This window comes from Calypte anna, chromosome 7 (genome assembly GCF_003957555.1).
Source record: "Calypte anna isolate BGI_N300 chromosome 7, bCalAnn1_v1.p, whole genome shotgun sequence".
In the NCBI taxonomy this organism is placed as follows: domain Eukaryota; kingdom Metazoa; phylum Chordata; class Aves; order Apodiformes; family Trochilidae; genus Calypte; species Calypte anna.
Genome location: NC_044253.1, coordinates 35,958,612 through 35,977,462, shown reverse-complemented (window position 1 = coordinate 35,977,462; position 18,851 = coordinate 35,958,612). Strand labels below are relative to the sequence as shown.

Sequence of the window (18,851 nt, the reverse complement as noted above, 5' to 3'; positions counted from 1 at the left end):
GAGAACATAAAATTGAGAAATATCAACAGCAATGGATGCCAGGCTCACTTTTGGATTAAGAAGTTCCTTCCACTACAGAAAACCCATTCCCACTTCACAACCCCCTCAGCAGTGTTCACCTGATAAACTTTTCTCAGTCTCTATACTTCAGAGTAGGCAGCTGTGTACAAAACTGCACATCTCTTCTGTTAAAATCTTACATTAATTACACAGGAAAAGAGAGATCAGGAAACCAAAACTGTTTATTTTAACTATTATCCTGCACAGTCACTTCAGAATCATGGGAAGCATTTTCTAAATAGATTTTTTCTTTCAAAAAATTAACTGCATCTTCATTTGACATTTCCTGAAACTTCTTGTTCGCAACCTGGAAGAGAGGAAAAGGAAAGGGCACATTAATTCTGCTGTCTTCAGCAAACAGCCCTGTCCCCCAAACCAAGAGCTGAGTGATGGGAAGGCCACAGGAATTCACTGCATTTTGAAAAAAGCTGACTTAATCATTCATGCTACAAAAAGCAGGGAAATAAGACAAAGTCATGTAGGTTTTTAGCTACAATGCTATTCTGTAGCTTGATTTTTTTTTTTTAATATTAATTATATTTATTTCACTGGCAATGATAAGTGGTAGATTATCTTTTAGAGTTCCTCTACCACTACCTTCCAAGCAGACAGAGTGCACAATTACCAGTCTGGAGGAGGCTCTCCATTCCCCACAAGGCCTGTTCTACCAAACATCCTCATCACTGTGCTGGTGACAGGACTGAACCAGACAGACTCAGAGGACTCTCTTACCAGAATCACCTGGTAGCCCAGCTTAGTCAGATGCCTCTGCTTCACAGCCAGCTTCCCTTGGGGGTGTGTTGTACCCAGGCAGAAGGCAGACACAGGAACAAAGAGAAAAGCCAACCTGCAGCCAAGAAGATGAGGGGAGACTCCATTGGACAGATGCAGAGTAAGCATTTATGATTCAGTGCTGCCTTCTAACAGTGAGGAATATGTAGGCAAAAATATCAGCACTGCACAGATTTCATTATCCTTTTCCTTCTCCAGTCTTAAATAATTTAGAACCTCTCTTCCAGGAGCTTCATACAAGTACCAGCATCTAGCCAAATACCTACAGCAGGGTGAGGCTCTTACATCTCCATTTCCCCCACAATGAGAAGGGAACAGATCACTCAAAACTCTACCTTATCTTGACAGCCTCTGCATTTATTTTCTACTTTTGCTAATGCTCAGAATCAGTTTCTTCCTGCCATTAAAAGCTACTTGGGAGGAAGAGACAAAGTGACTGCCTTGGCAGCCTGACAGTCAGTGTCTGTTACACTCTTCACTAACTTTCCTTTTCCCAAAAAGCAAACTACACAAAATACATTGCTGTGCAGTGATCCAGCACACAAATGTTAAGCATTACCCAATTAAGTTTAAGCATTACTTAAATGATATATGTCCCACTTCAGCTGCTGAGAGGTCATTTTTCTACACAGTATTAAATTAATCACCTAAAATGTGGATAATGATGATGATCCTTTTTATTCAAATTATATTTCAGCAATGGAATAATTTTTGTCATAAGATACCCCTGAGCTGCACGTTTTAGAGACTTAAGAACTGAATGTTGTAACTGGTCAAATACTTGCAATCTTAAAACCATAATGTAGCAAATCTTTGAAAGGCATTTCAGTCATACTTCAAAACCTGTATCAATTACAAGAGCATCAGATTACTGTGATGCTCCCTGCCTCTTCCTCTGAAATGCTAATTTTTAGCCTCTGTTGGGAGAAGGCAGTGAACTGGATGAGATCTGAACTGGCATGGCAATTTTTGTATATTCCACTGAGCACAAAGAACTCAGTATTACTACAGTTATCTACCTTGCTTCTGTAAATCAGTGAACCAAAGGAGTAGTTACTGCTATAAAGATACAGTCAAAAAAAGGCACCTTTGAACACCTGAGTCTCCAGCATCATCTGTTGCAGCTATTGGGAGCACCTTCTTTCTGTCTGAATCCATTCTGATTTCAAAATCTGAAAGCAAAACAACAAAATGCTTAACCCTGCAAGAGGTTACAATTGATGTTCTCATTTGAACATTAATTGTTCAGATTGGTTCTGAATGAACAACACATTTGCAAAAGGTAGCAGACACCCTCCCTGCTGTTTCTAATTGCTGTTCTCTAATTATTTACATATTACTGATGGCTTTACCCTCCTTGTAACTAATATAAGCAGCAATACCTTGCACATCTATAGAAAAAAGGAACCCAAATCCAAAGCATTCTGTTTTGGAAACTGCAGATACAACTTTAAGGGAGTGAAATCATAGTTCAAAGAAACTTGATAGCAGTCTGTCATACCTAGTCTGATTCATCTGGAATCCAGTTCCTCATTGAAAATAATCAGGAAGAAAATTAATAATTACAAATACAGAAACATTGGCAAAATGGGTGGCTGGCAAAAAAAAAAATTAGTATCAAAATATAAAAGAAACCAAAGGTTATGAAATGATGGCCTGTCAGAGGAGGTCATGTCCCATAACTGAGAGCAGAACCCAAGCTAGAGCTTCAGAGAAGAAGCAAGTCAGAAGGCAAACTTGGCTCTGTTTGTAACATGCCTCACAACTAAGATGTCAGCTGAATAAACCAGCTGGCCAGAGAGCATTTGTGTGCAGTGCATATCTGCTCAGGGCTGCTTAGCAAAAAGCCCAAAAAGCAGTTCTGTAAATAAACACTGTCAGGAAGTTTTAGTAAATTGACTTAAATACTTCAACAAAAGCATCCTAAGAAGAAGATTCACCAACCAAGGACATAATTTGTAAAAAGGTTGTGTCTTCAAAGTGTCCCACTTGTAATCACTGGTACCCTGTGCAACTTTGTTAGTTACTACCTTTTTATTTGGTGACTGATAATCTACATTAAAAAAAAATATGGCAGTGATTTGGCTTCCTACCAATGTGGTATCTATATGGCAGCTGAACATTTTGCCCAAACATGCTCTCATCTCCCAGCAGTTCTGTCAGTGCCTCCCGAGCCTTCCTGAGGCTGAGGGACAGCAGTGAGGGGGACCTCTCAATGGGCACAAACGCAGGCTTGGTGAAGGAAGGGCTGTCCAGTTCCACACAGGTTCTCACACAGTGAAGCATCATTTCCTTTTGATCTCTGTAACGATCATCTGAAAAATCATACAAAAACCATGGTGTGCAAGCTGCCATCTCAGAGTTTTTCATCTGATTATCATTTACAGTGTGTTTACACATTTACAGTGTATCAATTACAGTATTGAAATTGCTTTCAATATGGGAATCAGCACAGAGAAAGGATACCAGCCTCAGCCACAGAATTGAATCTGTACTTATATTAAGTGCTAAGCTGTGCAGCCTCCAAGCAGGTGCAGTTCACAGCTTTCAGGTTCAGTCTAAGCAGTGTCAGCAGCAAGGCACAGTGTTTAACTCTGCTCTCAATTTCTGCTCCACTGAACTACTCTGCTGGCTGTGGACATGGAGACCAAATTCCACTACAGACTGTTTTAATTTTCACATTTGAACTTGGAGCAGTCAAAAACACAGCTTTTAGTTATGATTACAGGAACTGCAATTGGTTTACAAAGGTTAAGAATTCCTTTGTTTTTAAAACTGCCTGGGTATCTGTCAAAGCTAGAGCCTGGCTCTTAGACATTTCTACCATTTCCACAAAGCTCATACTCAGACACTTCCCACCATGGGAATAATAAGCCTGATGCCCAGCTGCACAAACACTTCACCAGCATCACCATCATTATGTTGGCTTTGTCTCAAGGACTTCAAACTTAATTATTTGTTTTTGGGTTTTTTTTAATTCTTTAATTTCTAAATTTTTAACACAATTACAACAAATTATCTACAGAGGCAGACTCTCCCTTTCCAAACAAGAACATGACAAAGTAAGAGCTCACCTGGCAGCAGCAGTTCATTCCTGCTGTCCTTTTGCAGCAGCTCATCAAGGGCAGGATGAGGAAGATATCCTAAGATGCAAAGTGAATACACTGCCCTCAGCAGCTCTGTGTTGGATATCTGAGGGAGGTAGTTATTCAAGCAGCTATGAAGAGCCTCAAAAAACCTTTTCCAAAACCAGAAAAAAAGTATCTAAATACACAGATAAGGCTAGATAAAGCACAGATTTTATAAAGATTTTAACTTGTAGTTTCCTTTTATCTTGTATAATCACATGTAATCTAACATTAGCTTTTGATTCTTTGCTGAGGTACCCAGTAGATACCCAACAGCTTTAGTAGCCTGCCTGGTCTAGAACCAAGGTCTCTATTTTCAATTACAAAGAAAAATTCCTATGTACAAAAAGATTGAAAAGACACAGCAAATTTACCTTAAAAATGAATAAAATTGGACTATGAACTCTTTCACAACTGAAATCAAATCCTAGCTGCCACACATGACTCTGTCATGACTACACAACACATTAGGAGGCATTCTAAATGGAAACCTACTGGTGCTCCTGGCCTCTGGGAACATAGTTGAGTCGTGAATATGCTCGTAGGACACTCAGAAGGCTTTTAAAGTTGAGGGATTTGGGATCTTCTATCAACTTCTCAGCAAAAATACCCATCAGCTCACTAGGCTGAAACCCAAGCATCTCGAAGGCAGAAAGAAAAAGGATAATCTGAAAGAGAAAATAGTACAACTTCCTCAGATTGGGATTGCTACAAAAGCAAACAGCAACATGAAGAAAGGTGAGATGGGAGGCACCAGGCAGAACCAGTGTGATTTATTTGTGTCCAGCTCACCTGTCTGTTGTCCCAGAGGTAGGCAGTAGAATTCACATGCTCTGCCAAGGCTGCAAAGAGGCTGACATTGTGGTACTTGAGGTGGTAACAAGCTTCCAGCATGAGAATTAACTGCCGAAATGGAACATCCTGGACATTCTCTGCAACAGAGCAGCAAAAAAAGGACAAATGCTACAAAGTATTTGTAGGTTGGAGACACTGTGGGGAACAGTTTGGCTAAGGGATGGAGGAGAGGAAAAATAAAAAAGAAAATCAGATAAGGAATGGTGGAACGGAGACAAGCTGAGCTGAAATACATGAAGGCACTGAGAGGCAGAAGAAACCAAACTGAGTCAGGATCAGGCTAGAAGGGGCAAATCAGCAAAATGGGACAAATTAACAAAAGGGAGAGGACTGTGCTCCCAGAACATCTTCAGTTCCAGGGTTCTTGCAGCACCTCCCTGCACTCAGCGTGGAAACCCTCAGGTTGTCCCTTTAGTACTCATCAAGCTCTTGGGCTGTCCACCCTGTCAGCTGAGGTGGAGCTAAAGCTGCTGATTAATCAGACACTGACACAGGACAAAACACTTTTTCCCATTCTTCCATTCCAAGAAACCACAAATATCTTGTAAAGGTGTGGAGAGAGATGCAAATACTGGTTTGCATTTTTTTTTCTGGGCTGCAGCATGAGGTCAGTCATGAAGCAGCATTTAATAATTAAATCCAGTTTATCAGGGAAACTCTGCTTTCCCTTGAGTTTATCTAAGCCACCAGCCCATCCTTTTAGTCCATCTCCAATTCAGATTTGCTTTAAAAGTTTATCTGAAATTTTTTTCTTGGTAGAATTCAACTATTTTTCATAAATTCTGCACACAGAAAAATGCAAAGAAAAATGTGTAATTCAGGTAGATGTTAGGAAGGGCAGAGACTACAAGAATGATTTGCTTTCATTACTGATCAGTAATTTTCTGTCTTGCTGCTTGTCAAGTGTCTCCACATTACTGTAACATCCTGTAAAACAGAGATGTTCCCTGAGTTTCAAAGGGAAATAAGAAAAGGGAGATGAGAGAATAATTAGGAAGAATCTGGTATGAGGAAGGGAAATGTAATAAAATTCTTTTTTCTTACCCTGGATCTTTTTACTGCAGGCATTCAGGATTGGTGTGGAACAGTAATTCATTGCATCAAGAGCCAGAAACAAACGCAGAGCATTCAGGAAAGTCAGCTGGTCTATTTCCTTCAAAACTGCCATCTGAAGTAATGCAAGAATTTATTAAATCCTGCATTCTTCAGGTGTATTCTCACTTCTTTCTGGTGATGCAGGCATTTTCACCAAAACTTTCTTCAATTCCCTAGTCTGCTCAGACTTAGGAAAGAAAAAGGAGCAACAAACAGCAAAACCAAAGGAACTGCTCTGGGTTTCTTAAGACACAATTGTATCAGATCAGGTGTTGTAGAAGCAGTAATTAGACTGATACAAATCGTAGTTAAAATGAGACCCCTCTGAGGGTGGGATATTACCAGCCTCAGATTTCCCTGCAGACAGAGCTGGGCTCTGATTCACACAGCAAATGCAGTTAACCTTTCTGTTATATTTTCTCTGAGTGTCTGGACAGAAGCATGTGCAATTTAGAAACCATGCAAGAAAAAAGGCTTAGTGGAAGTAAAAAAGAGCCTCCAGCTAAACTGACCTCTAATTTCTTTTTCAGAAAGACTGGAGCATCTTTCCCCATGCATTTCATCAGGTTCTGCAGGATGAAGATGTCTCTGATACCTGGCAGGCGTTGCTCCACTAATAACCTGATGAAGAAGCACAGAAGCTTGAGAGAGGCCCTGTTTAGCCCAGGAACAGGTAGGCACCCCCATCCTCCCTCACTCAGGTACTCCCAAGCTGAACTGGTCATTCCCTCCTCCTCTCCCACCTCCTTTTTAGCAAGGCCAACTTAAGTCTGCACAGGTATTTGTATCAAAGATGATTCCATGTGCAGGGAACTCGGGGGTGGACACTGCCAACAACTTGGTGCAAGCAAGAAAAACACCCCAAGGTTTTTTCCTTTCTACCCTCGGGTAAAACAGAGGCACAGGTATTCCAAGGGACTTCATCAGCATCCACAGTGGTGGAGCTGCAGTCCAGAACAGAATCCCCTGCAGAGCACTCTACCACCCTGTGCCATGGGAACCCTTTTCTGCCTGAAACTGCAAAGACAACACCAAAAGCTGCTGTCCTCTGTCATCTCATGGGATCACTGAACTCCTAAACCACAGCACAACCTTTCATGCACAGCCATTCTCTCCCTGTTTTCTAAGAGACACCTGTTCAGACAACATTTAAAGAAGAAGAACATGAGGAATATGTATTTTTCTCACTGTAATCCAGCTTGAAGAGCGCTCACATTCTTGTCTTTATCCAGCCCTGCCAAGGTGGTTGCCAGAACTGAGAGGCAGCGATTATCAAACTGATTCAGCTTCTCCTGGGGAAGAGTTTTCAAAGTGTCAGCTTTACTTCAAGCCAAGAAGCTTCAGAAAAAGAAATCTGACCACCCCTCGTTTGTACATCTGACTGACTGTCACACCAGTCAGATTTGGGTGATCTGAGAATCTTTTAAATACTTCTCCTCTCTGTTAAATCAGCCTGGAACCAGGCAGTGGTTTCAAAACCGAAGGGGATTAGAAGTGCCCACAAATTAACTACGTGTGCCCTGTTTGCATGGAAAATCAGACCAAGCCAGGGACCTAACCCCCTGCTGCACAGCCCCCCAGAGTTATCCCTGAGGGAGTTATCCCTTCAGCCCACAGCTCAGAGAAGGGAGATTCCCCCACTTACTTGGCACACCCTCACCAAAGTCTGGACAAGGAGGGTGTTCTGAGGAACACCTAGGCTGACCAGGGCGTGCAGGCTGAAGACCAGGTCACCCCTTGTCACCCTCCTGGCATCCTGCAGCAGGTGCTGGCAGAGCTTGACAAAAGCTGGGTGCTCAAAGATCAGCTGCTTCTCGTAACGCTGCTGCTGCTCCTCTGACAGGTTTTTGAAGAGCTTCCACACCTTGCTCAGACAGTTTGCAAAGTGCCTCGTGGACACAGCAGCCTCTGCAGCCAAGTCCAGTACATCAGAGGGACAGGTACACTTCTGGAGGCTGCTAAAGAACGGGTCATCAGGGTCTGTCCCGTGCTTTGCTCTGAAGGTCTCAGCATCATCCAATTTCTCAAGCTCCAAGGGGCCCCGGGGACCCTGCTTGCCCACCAAATCCTCTGTGCCCTTCTCTGGCTGTATCTGAACACCTGTGCTAAAAACATCTGTCTTTTGGGATACAAATCGAAGAGGTGATCCGTGTAGAGAAGGAAAAACGTTTATAAATAATTTCCTGAAGGTCACATTTTCCAGGGCATCCCTGTCCCTGCCAGTCCATGAAACGTGTTTCCTTGTGGTGGCTGCAGCTCTGGGAGGGAGCAGGGCGCCCTGCCTGTGCACACACCTGACAGTGCTCAACAAATAACTTAGTTTATTATTCATTTTTGCCGATGTCCCATGGATGGATCAGAAATCCAACCCCTGGCAGATCAGGGGTCAGTCACCTGCAAAGAGAACCCAAAACCATGGATGAGTGACCAGACCTGCAGGTCCTCACCTTGCCATTGCCAAACCTCTGCGCCCCTCGCAGGGAAAATCGCATTAAAACCCGCGGGGGAAAAAAAGACGAAAACAAACCCCCAACATCTGCAGACCAGCCTTTCAGTCCCCGCAAGGCCAGCCCGTCCCAGACCCCAACTCTTTCTCCTCTTGGACCCACAGAACCGTGCCGAGGAGCGGCTCTTCTCCCCCCGCAGCCTCTGCCGCCTCGCTGCCGCCTTCCCGCTCCCCGGCACGGAATTCCTGCCCGTCCCAGGCACCAGCCGCCCGCTCCTCCTTCCTTCCCTCCCTCCCTTCTTCCCTTCCTCCATCGCGGGCACCAGTCGGGACAAAGCCTCAGTGTTTGGGGCCGGGCCGTGCCGGGCAGATCCCTTGCCCGGTGCCGGTTACCTGGCACGCTGCGGCGCCATGACACCGCGGGGCCTTCCTGCGCGGGCTCTCGGCGGGCCTCGCGAGAGGGACGGGGCGCGACGAGGGACAAACCGCCGCGGCTGAGCGGTGAGCGAAAAGCGCAGCCTGGAGACTGCAGCCCGCCCGCCTCACCTCACAGCGCCTCAGCTCAGCTCAGCTCAGCTCATGGCCAGGCTGGTGCTGGCAGGTGAGGCGCCGAGGCGGCTTCTCTGAGACCCTCATAGCTTCTCTGAGACCCTCACAGCTTCTCTGACACCTTCATAGCTTCTCTGACACCTTCATAGCTTCTCTGACACCCTCATAACTTCTCTGACACCCTCTTAGCTTCTGTGAGACCCTCACAGCTTCTGTGAGACCCTCATAGCTTCTGTGAGACCCACATAGCTTCCCTGAGACCCTCGCAGCTTCTCTAAGTCTCTGTGCCCATTCCCAGTCAGCGTTCTCAGCCCCTCTGTGAGGATTCTGCCTCCCCCCAGCCTCAGCCCTGTAAGCGTTGGCTGAAGCGGTTTCCTCCCCTCAGGAGTTGTCCTTTCTCTGCTGGATCCTGTCCTTCTCCTGTCACTTTCTGGCTGGGGACTCATGGGGTGCTCCTTGCAGAAGCCTAGTGTTGAATTCTGGAAAACTTTTGGCCTTTTATCAGTCAGTGTGACAAAAAACCCCAAAGCCCTCCCTCTCTCTGTGGTGTTGTGTTGGCAGGGAAGGCAAACTGCCCGCACTATGCCAAAGCTGAGCTCCTGGCAGACTATCTCCAGGCTAACTTGCCAGACTTCAGGGTCCACAAGATCACCCAGCACCCTGACAAATGGGAGGTAAGGGGCTGTAAATCAAGTGCTTGGTAGCTGCCTCAGTGCAAGGATTGTGCTTATCTGGGATGTATCAGCATTTTGGGGTGTGGGTAAAGGTGCTGCAGGAGCAGCTTTAGCTATGTGAGAGCCAGCCATAGGGAATGTTGTGAGAGACTGACCTTCTCGTGAGTCTTACCATAGAAAAAGCCACCCTAAAGCTCTATTTTGCCAGGAAGAAGTTTGAGTTTATTGGCTTTTTTATTATGTATAAAGGGCTGCTCAGCACATAAAGCTTTAGCACACCGTGGTGGCATATGCCTTCATGCTTGTCATTTCTGACATTGAGGGGCTTTGAATTACAGTAGAAATGTGAAAATAAATCTCAGGTGTTTGCTTACAATGTGAGTGGGCCTGAGTGCTGTTCTGTGGACATGTTGCCATGTCTGCATTGTTGTTCTATGAGGGACTGAAACGAGTTGTGTTGCTTCATGAGACAGGCAGTACTGTGGTGCTTATTGCCTCTTACATTTTGCTTGACACCTCAGCCAAGTAACTTCTTAGAAGAGTTAAGTGAACAGCAACCCTGCAGCTTGCTTACCTTTTTAATAGCAGAGCTCAGGTTACTCTGCTTCACAGCATTATCTTCAGCAGCACCGAGGCAGCTGAGCAGCGTTACAGCAGTACCATCAGGCAGAGGGGTCACAGTGTGTCACCATCCCCTGCTTTGTGTTGCTCTCCCCTGTTCTGTGTGCACTGATATGAAAGTTGTGAAGCACCTTGTTACGTATTGGGAGGGAAGAATCAGAGTATTTATAGCTGTAACATCTAAGGTGTATTGAATATGAATAATAATGAAAACCTCTTGGCAGGAGTCATAGAATCAGTCATCAAATGGTTTGGGTTGGAAGCCACCTTAAAGATCATCTTGTTCCAACCCCCCTGCCTGGGCAGGGACACCTCCCACTGCATTACATTAACTTTATGTGTAATCTTTACCTCAGGAGTGGCTTCAGCAGGTTTGTGAGAGGAATGGATGGGAACACCAAGAGTCTCCTATCATTTGGAGAGAACTCTTGTACCGTGGAGGGAAGGGACTGCTGCTGGGAGGAATGGAGGATTTTCTGCAATATGTGCAGGTAACCAGATGCCTGTAATACTTTACACCTCTACTTTACATTTTCTTTTGACATGGCTGTTGTTTATTCCTCCTTCAAATGTAAATTAAAGTTGTTACCTTGCTGCCTTTGGGTGTTCCTTGGTCAGAGCTCTTCTTTCTTCTTCTCAGCGCTACTATGGGGTCAGCACAGCAGTGTCCAGTGAGGAAATGTTGGACATTGCTGAGGAGAACCTGCAGGCCCATACTGAAATTGAGAAAGAAGAGGAAGAGTTTAGGAGTCTTATCAACCCTTTGCAGATCTGGATCACCAGGTGAGAGTAAAAAGAATATCTATGGAGTTTCATTCAGCTTCAGAGGAACGTGCTTTTTCCTGTCATGTACAACAGGTGTAATCCTGTGAAGTTCTACACAAACCTCTCTAATTTGCTGATTTGAATTGGGTTCTGTGCCCTGCACTGTGAGCATTTGGTATAGAATTTAGAAATTATTTCTACATTTGTTACATTTTGCACCAGTTTAAGTGAGGGGTGTGAACAGGTAGCACTTAGACTCCAGATCACCGTAGGGAAAAGCAAGTATTTACAAGATGAGTTAGGAATTTTGTAGTGTAACTGTCTTGCATGAAATGTTTTGGGGAATATTTAAGTAAGTGAAAAGTCTCCTGTAGCTGTAGCTTTAGAAGTTTCTGTATTTCTGATAGTTTCTGGAGCACCTTGAAAAAAATAGTGGTTCTTTAAGGAGACCCAATTTTAAGTGACAGTACCAGTTGACTTGTATAGGATGGAAAAAATCTCCAAATGGAAGAATAATGCAGCTGTTCTGAGTTGTTAAAATGACAGAGAGCATTAAACAACCCAAGCTAATGGTGTGTTTAAACATAATCAAATACAGGAGAATGATCTTTGTGTTTATTTATGTAACACTTCCAAGTAAGCAGTTGTCAGTGGTGACTGTAATTGTTCTGTATCCTTTTCTCCCCAGTGCATCATCTCCGACCTGCTACCAGCTGATCCCTCTGTTGGCAAGTGGGGAAGTGTTTGGGCTGAGCACAGAGATCAGTATCCATTTGCTTGATGCCAGCCAGTTTGAGGAAGTTCTCCATGGCCTTGCCCTGGAAGCTGCAGACCTGGCCTGCCCACTCCTCCGCAGCGTTGGGGAGCACACTGAGGTGGCTGAAGCTTTTGTTCAAGCTGATGTTGTCATTCTTCTTGATGATGTCCTGGTAAACCCTGAAGTCCAACCCCTTGAGAGCTGCATCAGAGAAGTGGGTGAGATCTGTCAAGTCTATGCTCCCCTGATAGAGAAGAATGCCAAGAGTGAGGTCAGAGTAATTGCATCAGGAAAAACCTTTGTAAACCTCAAGGCAATGATGATGATCACTTATGGCCCCTCCATTAAGCCTGAAAATGTCATTGCTGTTGCATCCTCCTGGGAAAGTGCAGCCAAAGCCATGCTGGCCAGGAAGCTGAATTTGAGTGCAGCAGGTGAATATTGGGGTGTGTGCTGGTGGTGTTTGGGGAGCTCAGTGGGTGGACACCTCTGGAAGTCCATGTTCAATATCCACTGCCAATCTGGGGGCTGTTTCATGCTGGAAGTGCTCTAAGAAGGACCGAGCCCTATTGCAGATGTGGAGGCAGGACTTGAAGGGTGCATTTGCACTCTGCAGTGCCTGGGTATTTTGGAGACACCCAAACTAGCTGTGTATAAACATAACAACACACTGCTGTGCAGGTGATGAGAGTGTAGTAGAGCTGCATTGTGTTATTATTTCAGGGCTAATTAGCTGCCTGTCTCAGCTACATTGTTACAGCTTATGTTTGCAAGGATCTGCACTGCATAGCAAGGTGTGCTCCAACAGCATGCTCAGCATCAGGACTCTTACAGTGTTTCAGGGGTAGGAACTGGTCAAAAATGGCAAATCTAGATATCTTGGAGCCTAATAAACTAGAAAAGTAAGTTAATAGGCTGAATAGCTTATCAGCAGGTTATCTGAGAAATTCCTTTTGCACCAAAACAGATGATTTTTTTTTCATTTATTTTTACTGTTAGGCATTCTATGTTTTCATTTACAGAACTATTAGGAGGAACATTCCTGTATATTTGAAATATGATCTGTTTTGGTATTTTAATAGTTAAGTAGTTGGTAGGTTTTGTCTGTTGTGTACAACAGCAGAGTGTAAATGAAAGTTCCTTCTTGCAGCTCCTGATGAGGTTTCGTTCATTACAAAGAACCTTGGTGTATTTTTCCCATCAAATATTTTCTGATATCAAGGCAGGGCACTCACTTTCATCTTGAAAGGGCCTTCTGGAGGTCATCTGGAGCCCACACTGTGAAAGTATTTGTTCAGTAACCTGTGTGTTTTCCTCCCCTACAGAAGTTAAAGATGTGATTGTCTGGGGCAATATTTCTGGCTGTAACTACATTGATTTGTCACATGGAAAAGCTTATGGATATGACTCTGGTATTCGGGGGCCCCCTGATTTCCCACATCCTTTGCTGAATGTGATTTCTGACAGGTAAAGTAGAGATCTATTTTTTAAAAGACTAAGTAACTGCTTTTAACCCAGGTTTATCTGAACTGTTTAATAAACATCAAAAAAGGTTTCTGTTTTCAAGATTTTGTTTCCTAACCAGAACTGTACATGTAGGAAAATCCAATTTGAAGCACTTAGTCTGCAAAAGAAGATGAGTAGTTCCTAGTGCTATTCATAGTTCTGACTCTCCTGCCAGTTTGGTTTATATTCTCCTACATATTAAGTGGGTTTTTTTCTTCTATCATATCACAAGCAGCCTGTAGGAAGTAATAGAAGTCCAGGTAGTGATTGGAAATGTGGAATGCATGAGGAAACTTTGAAATAATGCTAAACTTATGTGTGCATCTTGAAGAACTTGAATTCTATTTAATATAAACCTGAGCACACTCATGCTGTCAGTTTCCCAAAACATTCCCAAAACAGGCAGTTTGTTAACTCAAGCTTAGTTAATTTTCTTCTAGAAAGCTACTGTTCCTGCAGTCACCTTAGGCTATTTCCTTCCCTTTTTTTTTTTTTTTTTTTAACTGTTTTTTCCCCTTTTTTGTCAGGGAATGGATCCATTCAGCAGTGCTCTCTGAGCAGAGCTCGCTGAGGTCCCGGCTCTGTCACTGTGCAGGGATGTTACCTGCTCATGCAGTAGCCACTGCACTGAGACACTGGTACCAAGGCTCTCCTCCTGGGGAAGCCATTTCAGTGGGAGTACTTACCAAAGGTAAACGTGGTTTTGCTTCACATATTCTCTTGTAACTTTTCCCAGGATGTATTATGTTATTTCTTTAATTGTGATTTTTAATGTAATACAGGCTTGTAAATGACATCATGATATAATGGGTAACTGGGAGGGTTTTTTAGCATCAGAAGCTCCAAATCCAAGAAGTTTTACTCTCCAGATCTTGGTGGTTTGATACTCACTTCTTGCAAGCATCTCTTAGGTTAATAATGTCTTGCTGCAGATTGTGTCACACTCTTACAGTTTAGATGCTTTTCTGGTCTATGTATTTCGTGCAAGGACTCTAGAGCCCAAGGTATAAAACCATGTCCTTGTGCAGTTATGTGAACCCCTAAATGGAATGCATGGCAACAGCCATCCCTTGCATGAAATTAAAACTATATTTATTTCTCCCCTTTTTAAGATGTAAATGTAAAGAGAGAAGTCCCAGCCCTGGAGCCATTCCAGGTGAGGTTGGATGGGGCTCTGAGCACCCTGATCCAGGTGAAGATTTCTCTGCCTATTGCAGAGGGGCTGGGCCAGCTACACCTTTACAGGGCTCTTCCAACCTCCTGAGGTGTTACAGTTGCAAACTTTTGCAAGTCTGTAGGATTTAATGCTTGACACCAGTGAGGAAATAGTCAGAAATAATATGTTTGGGTCATGTTTCCCCTCTTCTCCAGGTCAATATGGTATTCCTGAAGGAATTGTCTTCTCTGTGCCAGTGAGGTTCCACAGTGGTACCTGGGAAGTCATCACGGAACTAGAGATGAATGAAGAGACCCGAGAAGCCCTGGGACGGGCAGCCCACGAGCTGCTTCAGGTGGCGATTTCCTGTGTCTAATTTCCTGTGTCTAATTAATTGTGTGCCCATTCTGCCACCTACGGGTGCGGTGCGACATAGCTCTGAGCACTCACATCTTCACTCTGACTGCACACATGCACTGCAGCCAGATAAATACCAGGTACCTGATGAGTGTAAGGCAGTGTTTCAATGCTGAAATGAACACATGGCTCCTCTGTTGCCCAAAAAGGAGATGGTAAAATAAATTTCCTTAGGTCAGTGTAGAATTTGCACCCCCAAGCTCTGCAGGCTTTGTACAAAACCAATATGAGCTTGAATCTGATGTTTCTGCCTTCTGAGCTGCTGATGTTGGCCTCTCTTGTGTGGTATTCAGAGCAGTCCTATTCCAGCAGATAAATCTTCTGGGATTCTTCTGGCTGAGACTGCATGAATGAAGGCCAGATTTACTGGAGTTAGGGGTATTTCAGGAAATACAAAATCAGAGAGCAGTCATCTCATATCATCATGAACTTCTTGTCAATAAGTGAGACAAAAAGAATTTTATTTAATCTACATTCTAGCTTCAGTCAGGTTTTGTGATCTTCAGCCATTTTAATAACATGTAAAGGATCTTTTTAATTTAACATATTTTAAATTGGTGCTAGAAATTGAAGTGGATTTTAAAAATGGGTGATTTTGAAACCATGGGGGTTTTTTTTCCATTCAGGAAAAGCTTGTTGCAATGAAGGAAATACAAGAAATGCATCCTTATGGAGCAAATAACATCACTAGTGACAAAGATTTGCACCAAGGTGGGTTTTTCTCCCCATAGTAGATGGGATCAAGTTTTAAGTGACAGTTTAAGTAGTGGATTCTTATCTTGTGTCCCTTTTCTGTGTCAGTCACAGATCATGAATATAAAAGCTGGGCATGAATAATGCATTTAGCATGACACATTTTGTCTTTGGGTATTAGTAAATATAAAGTCTTTTTAACTCAAGCAGCTCTTATAAGAAAAGCACTTTCACCTTATGGCCTACTGTGTTTTTGAAGCTGTTCTTTACTGTGCTTTACTGTTCTTTATACTTAGAAACAATGAGTTGAATTTCTAACAGAAAAAAAAATACTGTAAACTGGAACTTGGACTCCTTGCTTTTCTGTCTGTCACAGCACCAAACATTTCATTCAGTATCTTTAGTCTGTGAGGTGGTCAGAAAAAGAAGAGGTTGAGACAGCAAAGGCTGAGCAAGAGGACATTGCTGCTGTCTGTAGGGCAGGCAGTCTCAGTAGGTGGCAGTCACATCTGCCACCTCTTACAGCCACAGCAGCTGGAAGATGTTTCAGAGGTCCCTGCATGATAAATTGTGAAGCCATTTAGCTGAGTTTGCTAATGCTACACCAAATTTATCATGAATTAATCTTTTGAGATGCACAGTGATTTCAACTAGAAATCTATAGACAGCTCCAATATATTTCCTCAATATTTAGGGTGTGGGAAGGCCATAGGCTACATGATACTTCCCTGAATTCACAAACTACTTTTCCTGTGCAGAAAAAGAAACCCACATCTTCTCCAGAGTCTTTTTATTCTGCTTTTCCAGAGTCTTTTTATGCTGCTTTTCCAGAGTCTTTTTGTGCTCCTTTTTCTGTCTCTTTGTGCTGTTCTGCTTTTCAAGTTCTGTCACTCTGAAGGTGATATAAAGAAAATAAGAATAATTAAGCAAAATAAGAGCAGATGTACTTTCAGGTGTGGTGGGGTTTTTTTGTTGTTTTCTCACTTTTTCACTATTCTTAAATTCTGAAATTCCTGCACTTTAGTAATGTGCTATCCACTTCTTTCTATTTCTATAATTTCTATTTATAGGACCTATTTAGGTCCTATCAGCCTTTTCATAGAATCATGAGATGGTTAGGTAGGTAGCTAGTTCCCTAGTTAGTTCCCTTTTTCCCTTTCTTCATATGATTCCCAGGACTTTTATGTCAGCACTTGCCATACTTTGAGCTCTTCTGCATTAAGAGCAGGCTGAAAAATGGGGAAACTCTTTGGATCTTGATGCCCAGGCCCTTTAGTGAGCACACAGACCTTTTGGTTATCACACTACTTTCTCAGCAATGGACTTCAGAACACCATAAGACATTCTTGGTAAATGCAGAGCATAATTATTCCCTTAATCATGACCTTGATTAACCCAGACAGGAGATCCCCAGTTAGGTAGGAGTGTCCTTCCCTGTCTGCTCTCTGCTTTTCTATAGAGCTCACACTTGTGGCACTGTTATCAGCTGCCATACTGCCCAAGTATTAGCAAAGTGCTCTGCTTGCCTCCTTGCATGTGCAGAGTGTTTTAGGAGGTTGCCAAAAATATGTATTGTTCTTGCTTTTTTTTTTTTACAGAGATGGAAACCTTGCCTGCTGGCTCACTTTAGCCACAGTTGTCTGGAGGAGAAAAAGCTGAAAATTCCCATGCTAAAACAAAGTTTCCATTGCTCAAAAAAGCAAACTACAAAGAAAAGCTTAACAGTGCCATACATTTTGCAGGATCTTCCTTATCAAAAACCTGGAAGCCTCTAAGGCAGAAAAAGCTTTCAAAACCAGTATGAATGTTACATTCTTAATCTGGCTGCACAAGAAAAAGTCCTACAGACTAATGAATCTAGGATTTCATTTGCATCCAACAGCTTAATTCTTCAGACCAATAAATTGTTTCAGAACCATTATCTAATGTGTAACATGTTCATATCATGGCAATTTGGAGCAGGAGTGTGACACATAAAAGAGCAACTCTATAATTCCAAGTTCTTGTGGGATGTAAAGAAACAGAGTACTTGTGTGGGAATCTATATTCTCAAGCAAAATTGATTTTGAACACAAAAATACAATGTGCATACATCTCCCTAGTGACAAAATGATTGTTGTCTCCATGGTTTTTATTTTTTTCATGAGTTCCATAGGGACTGCTCCTATGTTTTGAGTCAAACGTGCAATTAATTAAGTCCTTGTCTAACCAGGATTGTTGAAGAAAAACTTCTCATATCTTTGGTGTCTTAAAAGATGGCAACAGTATCAAATGAAATATTATTGTACTGGATAAGTTTTTATCAGATGGGTTTAAAGCAAAATAAGAAGTTTCCTGTTCTTTGAATTTGTTGTTATTTCATATATAATAACAACTATATATATATACATATATATATATATATATTTCATATATAATAACAACATATATATATATATATGTTGTTATTTCAGTTATAGAGGAGGCTCAAACTCCAAACAGGGATAGACTGCTTCTCAAATGAGTCATAGAACTGGTTTGGCTGGATCAGACTTAAAATCATCTAATCCAACCCAATCCCAGCACTGCCAAGGCCACCACTAATCCATGTCCCTCAGTACCACTTCTACACAGCTTTGAAATCCCTTCAGGGATGTTGATTCCACCACTGCCCTGGGCAGCCTGGGCCAGGGACAGACAACCCTTTCCAGGAAGAAATTGTTCCTAAAATCCAGTTTAAACCTCCCCTGGCACAACTTGGGGCCATTTCCTCTTGTCCCTTGGGAGAAGAGACCAACACCCACCTGGCTCCAGCCTCCTTCCAGGGAGCTGGAGAGAGCAGCCAAGAGGAGTTTATTTGTTATTTATAATCTGATGTGGATGAAATGAGAAGGGTCTTAGGACCTGTCTTAGGACCCTCCTGGTTTGTTCCATAGCTCCTTTGCCAAGACAGGAGGGGCAAAGTTAGCTTCTCTAATGTGCATTGTTTTGGGTTTTGTTCCTACATGGAATATGATTGGCAGTCTTGTACTCTGAATTCTTTTATTCTCCCCAAGGAAGTTGTTGTTTGAACAGGTCCAGGCACCACCACTGCACAGGTGTTGGTGAGAAGGAAACCAAGAGTTCCTGCAGTATGTAACCAGGTTTGCCAGACCTCTGAGTCACAACGTGGAAACCACAGGCAAAGTTTTTCTTCACAGATGTTGGGAGGAGAAAGACAAAACAATGTCTTGGGTGGCTCTTGTATCCTAATTATTCTAATTACATTTGCATAGTGGCCTGCAGGGGAATTCAAGTCTTTCCTTGTGGAAGCATAGTAGACTGGAAAAGTTTGTTTTCCTAGCTTTGCTTGGGAGAG

At 43.0% G+C, this 18,851-nt stretch overlaps 2 protein-coding genes across 3 annotated transcripts; one reads left to right on the top strand and one right to left on the bottom strand.

Moving 5' to 3' along the window:
• Nucleotides 1-224: 224 nt before the first annotated feature.
• On the bottom strand, nucleotides 225-8,829 carry FASTKD2 (FAST kinase domains 2). Of its 2 annotated transcripts, none has more exons than XM_008495975.2 (12): nucleotides 8,763-8,829; nucleotides 7,576-8,316; nucleotides 7,119-7,222; nucleotides 6,443-6,551; nucleotides 5,880-6,003; nucleotides 4,773-4,912; nucleotides 4,476-4,648; nucleotides 3,927-4,090; nucleotides 2,946-3,167; nucleotides 1,940-2,024; nucleotides 793-907; nucleotides 225-367 (listed from the first exon to the last, which is right to left on the bottom strand). In XM_008495975.2, exons 2-12 carry the CDS (start codon nucleotides 8,260-8,262, stop codon nucleotides 248-250), a joined length of 2,043 nt encoding a protein of 680 aa, XP_008494197.2. In that variant the 5' UTR covers nucleotides 8,263-8,316; nucleotides 8,763-8,829; the 3' UTR covers nucleotides 225-247. The 2 variants fall into 2 exon arrangements, with proteins under 2 accessions (XP_008494197.2, XP_030310505.1); XM_030454645.1 differs by having other exon boundaries at nucleotides 7,576-8,324; nucleotides 8,770-8,829.
• Nucleotides 8,830-8,910: 81 nt separating this feature from the next.
• MDH1B (malate dehydrogenase 1B) lies at nucleotides 8,911-17,324 on the top strand. Its single transcript, XM_030454382.1, has 10 exons — nucleotides 8,911-8,977; nucleotides 9,487-9,599; nucleotides 10,577-10,711; nucleotides 10,861-11,003; nucleotides 11,674-12,176; nucleotides 13,068-13,209; nucleotides 13,776-13,939; nucleotides 14,620-14,759; nucleotides 15,448-15,532; nucleotides 17,113-17,324. The coding sequence occupies exons 1-10, from the start codon at nucleotides 8,956-8,958 to the stop codon at nucleotides 17,142-17,144; spliced, it is 1,479 nt and encodes a 492-aa protein (XP_030310242.1). The 5' UTR covers nucleotides 8,911-8,955; the 3' UTR covers nucleotides 17,145-17,324.
• Nucleotides 17,325-18,851: the final 1,527 nt, after the last annotated feature.

Excerpts from the sequence above, each read along its gene's own strand:
- FASTKD2 (XM_008495975.2), bottom strand. The coding sequence starts at position 8,262 with ATGAATAATAAACTAAGTTATTTGTTGAGCACTGTCAGGTGTGTGCAC. Across the intron at positions 6,552-7,118 it reads GCTCTTCAAGCTGGATTACA|GTTATTAGTGGAGCAACGCC; the intron begins GTGAGAAAAATA and ends CTTCTTCATCAG. Across the intron at positions 2,025-2,945 it reads GCCATATAGATACCACATTG|ATTTTGAAATCAGAATGGAT; the intron begins GTAGGAAGCCAA and ends TTTTGCTTTCAG.
- MDH1B (XM_030454382.1), top strand. The coding sequence starts at position 8,956 with ATGGCCAGGCTGGTGCTGGCAG. Across the intron at positions 13,940-14,619 it reads AGTGGGAGTACTTACCAAAG|GTCAATATGGTATTCCTGAA; the intron begins GTAAACGTGGTT and ends CCTCTTCTCCAG. Across the intron at positions 15,533-17,112 it reads TGACAAAGATTTGCACCAAG|AGATGGAAACCTTGCCTGCT; the intron begins GTGGGTTTTTCT and ends TTTTTTTTACAG.